General features: G+C 40.0%; 1 protein-coding gene across 1 annotated transcript; it reads right to left on the reverse strand.

The window, feature by feature from the left end:
• Positions 1–863: 863 nt before the first annotated feature.
• On the reverse strand, positions 864–6,008 carry LOC124700665. The gene is made up of 6 exons (XM_047232754.1): positions 5,621–6,008; positions 5,397–5,473; positions 4,967–5,015; positions 4,576–4,810; positions 1,584–1,692; positions 864–1,222 (listed from the first exon to the last, which is right to left on the reverse strand). Exons 1-6 carry the CDS (start codon positions 6,006–6,008, stop codon positions 998–1,000), a joined length of 1,083 nt encoding a protein of 360 aa, XP_047088710.1. The 3' UTR covers positions 864–997.
• Positions 6,009–9,945: the final 3,937 nt, after the last annotated feature.

Consider the following 9,945-nt stretch of genomic DNA (forward strand, 5'->3'; position numbering starts at 1 on the left):
AATTTAATTTTCTCAATACATTAATATTTTAGTTTATTTTCATATGTATGAATATTTATTCTAATATACATGAAAGCTATTTTTATGATACATGAACATTTATTTTAATTACATGAACTCTTTTAAAAATATATAAACATATTATTTGATGTATATGGATATTTGTAAGAATATATGAATACTTTTTGTGAACATGAATGTAGCAATATATAAATATTATTTCATTCTGTACATGTGAATAATTTATGTAAACTATGTACCCATAAAAAATCATTTTCTCCTTAGAAACATATAGAACAGGTTTACTCTTTCACAGATATTATCTCTATATTTTCCCTAAAAGTTTTAAAATGAGTACAAACTCTGTGGTGGTAAATAAATAAAAATACCTGAGCCTGCATTAATGGGCCTTATTTGACGCGACACGTATTGGAAAACTTCAGTCGTCCTGTCCCATATTTGCCCGGAGGGCTAAACTTTTGCGGGGTTGGCCCTGCTCTCCAAGTATTTCTCAAACTTTCAACCTGCTTTACTTGAATGGGCCAAAGGAGACAGCCTTCGATTCCGCACCATCAAATCTTGCCGAAAAAGGCTGAAGGCTTACACGAATCTCACGATTCACGGTGTCATTCGTACATCACCCAGTGCTGGCCAGATCGAACCGAGGTTCTGCGACTTCCGTGACGACGCCGCGGTACGCCGGAGAATGGCTGGCGTCCCTCCGGGCTCAAGTTTCTCTTGTTCCTACATCAATTTTTCTGTGCGAAGTTTCCATGAACAACTTAACGCGATATGCCACAGAACAGATGGTCGATGAAAGCACGCACACCCACCACAAACAAGCCCGGCGCAACCCTCTAGATTTCAGGTTTCACCGTTTCAAGCCAAACACCAAGCTCACTGAAATCACTGATATTTAGTCGTCTCGTCACATCCATTGATCAATGGTTAGCTGAGTGAAACCCCAAAAAAGGAAGAAGAAAGAAAAACCCTTTTGTCACAGATATTTCAGGCTCAATTCTTCCGGGTGCTCCATGCCCCAATCGTGCCTCCCGAGTGAGATCTCCAGGTTCGGCGCAAAGGTGTCGTCCGCAAGCAGCTCCAGACTCGCTAGAGATGGCGATGAGCTTGCAGGGCTCGAGCAGTAGTAGTTCGTGGAGATCGCCTCGCTGCTTCCATGTACCCCAATTGGCAGGTGACATGCTACCTCTACTTTAGATGCCTATTCAAAATAGAATGCATATGTCAAACACACATGCATGCATGAAGATCTATATATGCTTTATTTATACAGAAGCCAGTCTGCTGTCTAAAAAATGAATTACTTCTTCTTCAGAGGGAATACGCATGCAGTTATGCACACACAATTGAGTGATTATTTTCATGGAGGGAATGGTATGCATGTATTCTAGATCATAGTATCTGTGCTGATTATTCTCATGGCCGACGTGAATAGCTGGTCTTCGATCTAAAGTCCAAAAGAAGTTCAACACAAGTGCATGTGGCCTGGTGGAATTAATAGGAGTACGTACTGCCATCTTTTCATTTATGCCTGTGATCTCATAGCACATATAGATGTGTACCTGAGTATCTTGAAGCACTGCTGGGTAATTAAGCTTCTGACACCGCTGCAATGAGTCAACAATCGCAACGCCCCTTTCAGGTACTGCAACTGGTGCTTGGTCAGCCCTCCTGTACTCAAGAAATTAAGAGAGCCCGTATCATTTAATGCAGAATGCTAATAATAACTCCTAAAAATGAAATCGATCATTCAATCCATGATAATGCATGCACTATATGCTAGTATCATCAGTCAGCAGTTGTCTACTTTCCCCATTCCGATAATTAAGGCTTGCAGATTTAGTGAAAAATCAAAACTTACTACTGTACTAAGTTTGACAACAACAAAAAAACAGCTACAACATGAAACAAATATGGTATTTCCTTCGATCCAAATTAATTGACTCAACTTTGTTTAGATATGCATGTATCTAGAGCTAAAACACGTCTAGGTACATCCGTATTTAGATAAATTTAAGTCAATTAACTTGGATCGGAGAGAGTATAAAAATATATTTTACAGTCAATCTACTAATATTGATCTGGTATAAATATTCGTAATTTTATCTATAACATTGGTAGTTAAACTTAGAAGCTGTTGAATTTCTACTTTCACTGTCCTAAAACGGATGTCACAAAATTATCTAAATTCACATATATCCAAACACTAAATAGTGTCTAGATACATTCAAATTTAGACAAATCTTCGACATCCTTTTCGGGACAATTGGTGAACACGATTCGTAGAAATGAAACAAGGATGAACACCGATTAACTATAATGTACTCCAGCTCCAGCATTCATGAATAAAAACAAGCGGGAGGGTCAGCACCTTTTATGCCTGAAATGAGAAAACTAGTGGAGCAATACAATATATACTGCTAGCCTGTAGTGAGTATATTTAGCCCATCCCTACAACGCAAGTCATATCATTGCAGACACGCACGAACGCTCCTCCATACTATTTCGTCTGTTGCTTTGCTCGACAGTGTACTGTTTAAGCTGTGATCACGTACAGTAACGGTCTTGGGGCGTTGCCCTGTATACGGGAACACATCCTCGCCCTCATCTGTCCCTACGCCACGTACATACCGTTCGAGCTAGCCGGGCATATGTACCTAGGCGCGGACAACCTGGAAATGCATGCTGACTTAACCGATCCATGCACCATATGCATGCATGTGCAAACTAGCCAAAACAACACAGAGCCCCAGCACTCTTGTTCATATATATATGTAGAGAGGACCTCCTCCAATCCCCGATCCATATATGCCATATTCATGTACTGATCGAGACACACACAAGCACATCGATCTGTTAATCATGATACCATCGATGACCAGAGAAGCTGTCCAAGAGGGAAGATTTGAGGAGTGGATCGATCAGGGGCAGAGAGAGCATTATGAGTGGTGAAGGAAGGTGTTGCAAGTGGGATAAGACAAGGGGAAGAGTGCTGCGTGCATGGGCTACCAGACGACAAGGGGAAGAGGCCGATCGGCAGGAGACATAGTCGCTACAGCGAAAACACTAGTTGTCGATCGCTGCTTCAAGAAAAAATAACTGTTGTCGCCCAGCGAATCGAGGCGCTACTGCTGCTCCGGATTTTATCAGGAATTCATGGGAGAGCACTTGTAGCTAGAAGATCGAGCTGAATACGTACAAGAAGTGATGGGTTGGGTTCAACATGGGCGGTTATTTAATTCCAAGAGGCACTATTGGTTAACTCTATAGATTAGGTCAGTGCTGGTGTACTCTAGCTTGGAAAAGCAGAGCGTGTGCTTGGGGCAGTTAGCTGTTAAATTGTTGAATCCTTTTGCTAGTTTTAGATCAACAGAGAACTAACATAGTTCTAGATCAACTTTTAAAATATTAATTTTCCATTGAGTTTTATGCACATGAAAATTACACATGGGTGTGTTATTACACGTGGGTATGAAATTGCACATCGTTTTTCCCAATTACACATAATTGCACATGAAATTGAATGACCCAGAACCAAGTTAGTTCTACATCGACCTAGAACTAGCCATGTCCAATGTATAGTTAGTTTGGAATTCTCTTCCGGGAGAACCTATGAAGCCATACACTAATCCTACAGAAATATATGAGTGTACTGTACCCCTACCGTTTCATAATTCTTATCGTGGTTGCAGTTTAAATTTAAACTAAAACTACAACAAAACTAGGGAGCGGAGGGAGTAATAAATTTATATGCAAAGTAAAGAGTGCTTTGCACATACAGTGATGTGGCTTGACATAGTCGACAATAATAAGAACACATGCAAAAAATATGGATGTTATTATATGTTGATAGAGTAGGATATTTTCTAGATAAAAAAAATAGGACAAATAGGGTATATGAACTCAAACCTGGTTTTAAGGGAACTCAATAAATTTTTGTCTGATGCTACTGTGAGGTTGCATTAGCAGGCTTACACTACTAATTAAAAAGGTCTAAAATGTAAAGGAAATACTAAGGTCCTTCATTCTACCCTTTTTTCATCAGGTCAGTTGCTAGCACCCTAGTCCTTTCTAGAAACTATTGAAAAATAGGAATAGCGTTTTTTATGGGTACTGTTACCGTAATTTGTGCAGAAAATACTCAAACATGCATGCACATTTCATGCATGCACATGATGTCATTTCCTATTGTCAGTACTTACATAGGTTGGTCATCCTGAAATGATTTTTTTTTCTTGTGAACCGATCTATGGGTAGATAAAAAGAACCGAGACTGGAGTATACAAAGATTTATACGCCGGTGAAATTACCATGCATTTCTACGCATGGAAAATGAAACCAGAAAGTGTGCCAAGAATTATGCGCATTCAACAGTTCCTATAAGTGCATCCTTTTCAAGTTCATAGTAAACACACACAGGTTCGAAGTAGAAACACAGAGATACATGCATGTCTAATTAGCATTAGAAATGTCATGAAAAGCCCACGGATGAAAGCAACGGGGACAGATTAATAAGTGATGACTGACGAGAGGTGGACACCAGGACGGACATACCTCGGGGGGATAGGTGGAGGAGGAGGCGACGGTACCAGCACCAGTGGAGCAGCTCCTCCTGCTGCTGACGCACAGAGGAAATGGGCAGCGGAACTAGTCGTCCCGGCAGGCGGCGCAGATTCCGCGGCTGCAGCAGGCGCGCCGCAGACCGTCCCAGCCATGTCGACGTCACGCGGCCGCATCGCCACCACTCCTCCTGCGTCCACCACCATCTGCTGCTGCAGCTGTGCCTCGCCTGCGAAAAACGATCCATCAGTCACCGCCGGTCATTCCTTCCACGCCATGAAATTGATAGGACGGCCGTGCAAGCCGTGTCTCTATCTGCTCTGTACTCTACTTTGTAAATGAAGGACGATCAATTTCAGGTGATTAAAGCTGCGTTCTTGTGTACCTGTGGCGTTGGGGGACGATCTGTCTGTGCCCTTCACTGTCCTATACATCTGCAGAAACGATAATCAAAACCAGATGCTAATTATTCGTCCGTGTTAACCATGTGAATTTCCTAGTTAGTAAAATTCAAAAAAAAAACTTTGTTAGTGCATTTGCATATATAAGCAGTTTTGGAGACAGCTAGCACTCTAGGTAGATGCTGTTTGTTTGTCACGTAGTACTTGACCGGGGATGTCGCCGGGGACAAAGTACATTTGTAGTTACCAATAGTAAGAACACCGAACAAAAGTTGTGAAAAGAAAAACAAAAGGAAGCCATCATGCACAAGATTCTCCATGTTTTTTTCTTGCGTTCTTGCATGTCTTGGTAGCTTCTCTCCTGTTCCCTCACTCTTATTTTAACTTTGTTTTCTTACGCACGCACACAAGTACCTGCAGGTGGCTCTTGACGTGCGCCAGCGTCAGATCCTTGACGTTCATCAGCTCCAGCACCGACTTCGGCGTCGCTCCTGTCGGGAACAGAAACGGTTCAACGGAGGCTCAGCTCGTCGGAATTGAGCGGACATGGCTTGATGCCTTAGTCAACTTAGGCAAAAGGAATGGATATACTGTCTAGCTACATATGAAAACGTTAGACGTCTGGGAGGATATCTTACTCTCGTGGCCGCCGAGGAGCTGGACGGCGTGCATGAACCGCGCGTGGAGGGCGGAGGTCCACCGCATCCGCGGCGCCCGGACGCTCCTCTTCGAGCCGCCGCCCAGCATCGACGCCTTGCTGCCGGCAGCGCGCTTGAACTCGCATCCCTGCTGCGGCTGCAGGTTGTCGTTGCGGCCGGCGTCGGCGGCGCGCACCGTCGATGTCCCGAGCCCCAGGCTCAGGCCAGGGGGATCGGCGGCGAAGCTAGGGTTTGCAAAGAACCCTACTTCCCCGCTACCTTCAGCGTGTGTCCCCGCGTTTGGCTCTGGCTGCTGCGGCTTCGCCGCCGAGGGGACGGCCGGCGGGCTTATCCGCAGGGAGAGGTTTGGGAGGTTCCTTTGCAACATTGCAAGATAGCAAGCTATGGAGAACTAAGCTACAGGTAAATGATCAAATGGAAGACTGACTAGGTAAGCCACTACTTTCTGGATCAAATGATCATGTACTACTTGAGCTAAGAGAGAGCCATGGATCGAGGAGGAGTTAATTTACAGCAGAGGTGATCGAAGTAGGAGAAGAAGAGGAAAGGAGACGAGGAGAGAGATGGCAAAAGGCAGACAGTGGAACAGTCACTGAGAAAGAGAGGGGCTTGAGAGAGGTGGGGGGGTGGTGGATTTGAGCAAAGTGGCAGCGGTGAAAAGGAGTGTGAGTGAGTGACAAGGGGAAAAGGAGAGGCTTGGAGCCTGGGGCTGGGGCTAGCTGGGGGCAGTGATGAGGGGAGGAAAAAGATGTGGTGATTAGGTCATGAGTGGTTTATGATTTGGTCCCTTGGGAATGCTGCTTAAAGAGAGAGATAGAGAGAGTGTGTACGTGTAGTGAACTTTAGAGGGCAGGGGGTATAGGCTGAAGGTACTGGTACTTGAAGGCCATAATGGAGGTACAGTTGCTGTTTCTGGTCTTCATGTGCAAGTTGACGAGTAAACGTATATACTATACTTGTACGGGTGGAATATGTGGTCGATCTGAACGTTGAAACCCTACATAGTTCATCAGTACGATGGTATAATTTCAGATGGATAAACTTCATCAGTTATTCTATATACCCGGTGACTCGTGGGCCGTGGCCTCGAGGTGAAATGTTTCACTATATATTTGCATGGGAGTTGAAAAATATTTCCATACCAATAACCGTGTGCCCAAGAAAAGTTTTACCTATGGTAAGAAAAAAGAGTGACAAGGAGCCGAGGGAAGCTGACCTGGAATAAATAATACAATTCTGGTCCAAAATGTAGGTCTTTTAGGTATTTGAAACTAGCTAATTCATGTTACACATTGACCATAAATTAATTTTCAAGCATGTTATCTCACCCATAAGAATGATTATACGCTATAATATTATACTTCACAATAAATAGTTAGAGAGTCTTTCTTCTGTATAAAAACAATAATTCGCTGTTAATGAAAAAAATTCTTACTATAGCGAGTCATTTCAAACCTCGAAATATTATACGTGTAGAAATGCTAAAAGTTTCGTGCAAATTGTGTTAGGGGTCGTTTTTTTCACTTCGATTGTAATGTGTCTTGCTTGACACTAGGAAATAATACTGCAGATGTAATAGTTGATATTGCGGGGCACAAGCCAAAAACTCTTGCATTATTTAAGAATAAAGTAGTTAAGTTCTCTACGGTGCATACGAAAATGTATGGAAGTTCCACCAAGGTTTCCTTGTGCAGAGGCTCCTGTGAGCCAGAAGTACTCATCACATGGTCTCAGATGCATTTGAACACATGGAGGAATCTTGCCTCAAAATCTTATTAATGAGTTTTAGAAATCTTTGAGGTAAAGCACACAAGTAAATGCCGCCTTACTCGTGTCAAATTTCAAAAAAAAAAAAACAATACAATGTGTGTGGCCTAGACACAAAAAGATTGAACATTCACACTGGAAATCAGAGTTCTTGAACTGTAGTTATTTTTCAATTTTGCACAAGTTACATACTTTCGTATATAAGTTTCAAATTGGTACCCACATACTGACATACCTACATACATCCCATGGATGCAAAAAAACTATTTCATATTTTTTGATTTTATTTAGTATTTGTTCTGATTTTACTATTCACTGTGGGATCAGCTGTACCTGGGTTCTGAAAAAATCATGCCCGTTCTGATCTTGCTTAGTTGGTTTGATCTTATGCACGCCTGTGTGTGTGGTTTTATGTTGTAACTGGTCGGCATTTTTTGTGTCTTTCAATTTGTTTCAGTCATTGGTTTAAAAATAGCTAAGGCCTTTTTTCTAAGAATTTAATGTCTTTCATAAAATGGCTACATGTTACCTAACATAACAGCGATTATACATTGAACTTATTTTCCAAAATAAATCTAGAGAGGCTTATTTTAGTATGGAAATTTAAAAATTATTTTTCCAAAAATTGGACGATCCTCATCACTGCATCAATATATGCACATAAGAATTCGCAATGCTGCATTTCCATCCGGAGTATAACAATTCAGGGATTACAAGTGGATACAAAAATGAATCAACGAAATGTAAAAAAAAAATGAAGTGCATATTAACCCCTGAGTTATTTTATTATTGGACCGATATATCTCATGTATTTCACATGTTATTTATTCTTATCTTATAAATGGTCAAGCTTGGAAACATTCTACGTGTCCAAATGAAAAAGGAATCACATTTTGGATATGATGTATTTTTTCTACACGTCTTAAACTTCAACAACTACATAATATTCTTTTGTTGTAATTGATGGTGCCATAGGCCGTTAGCAAAAAAATAGCTTCCATTATTATGAAAATTAGTGATGTTATATGTCGCATAAAACAAACCAGGTGAAGTTGGGCCAAATATTATCTTGAACTAGCACTGTAGCCCTCGTAAATGCGATAACATCATCTTTAACTGGGCTATAATTGTTTGAGAAATGAATTATCGATTCATGGATGTCATTTTACATCATAAGAAAAAAATATTGTTCTACAACAATCTAAATGCATGTTATGGTAATTAAAATATTCAATATGTGTGTAACGCATGTCACTATGTTAGAACCATGGGCGAATGACTATCACATCATTTTTCAAAACAACCATGTATGTTGTTGTAAGTGATATTAGCTCCATAAACAGAATTAATGTTTTATGTGATGTTATATCAGTATGCACGGCTCGTTACATAAATTGAATAGAATTTATTCCATTTAAATAGGTAAACCAATTAAAGAGTGAGAACTATTACCATTTTGCTTTTCTTCCTTTCATTTATTTAATTAGTTTCTGAACCTACGAGATCGTAGACATGAATATAGTTTACATGGCGTAACATAAGCGATTATTTTGTGTAATATGCAACTCAAATAAATTTAGGTACAAACTTAATAGAATATTTAGGATATTATTTTCTTTTTAGCAACTGGTTTACATATTATAACTTGACTCGAATGTAGAGAGAGAATTATGGTTGCCTCTTTTCTAGAATGTCATCTATTTTGTAGAGCAATTTTCTATTTTATTAAAATCTCTCCATGTTACCTCAATCTTCAATCTAGTTGTTCAGCACATTTGATCACATCCCAGAATGGATTACTTCCATCCTTAATTAGTCACCAATTATATTTCAATATTAGATAAACACATGATTGTATTCCATGCGCTCTTAAGTTATTTACATCATGGGGAATGAACACACATAGGAATATTCCAACAATAAACCGAGTAATATCAACAAGAAAATTTACGAAATAATAAAATTGTACAATCATCTAAATAAAGAAATTAGTGCAGAGATTTGTGATGTTGATTGTTAGTTAGGATAAAAAATAGGATACATATTGTCACCTCGATGCTTTGATGTCTGATAGGAATTTCTAATGTTTCTCTCTTTTTTAGTCTTATTCTGGTTGTAATATCTAATATATTGATCACAACAGTAGGTTTCCACACATTCATGTGATAATATCTAGACTATTTAAGAATAGTCAATGTGCCAAGCATCTAACCATATGGACCACATTAGGTATTTTTGGTTTTCTCATTAATATTAATCTTTTTTGATGAGTTTAATAAGCTTTCATGATTAAGATGTGTAACTTTGAGAGGAATGTTTTAGTAAACGAAGTTCTAGAACATTTGCAACTCTTTATATGTTTTATGCTGAAATTAGGAATGTAGCTGTCTTTTGATTATTTTCGTCGTACTCACGGCCATGCATACATGTATGTGGATCAGTATACTAAACTATGTACATGTATCGATCAAATCTTGAGCGGAATGTGTTAGTAAACTAAGTTTCGGTACATTTGTATACCTTTTAAAGGTTTCTCC

Source organism: Lolium rigidum, chromosome 3 (genome assembly GCF_022539505.1).
Source record: "Lolium rigidum isolate FL_2022 chromosome 3, APGP_CSIRO_Lrig_0.1, whole genome shotgun sequence".
In the NCBI taxonomy this organism is placed as follows: domain Eukaryota; kingdom Viridiplantae; phylum Streptophyta; class Magnoliopsida; order Poales; family Poaceae; genus Lolium; species Lolium rigidum.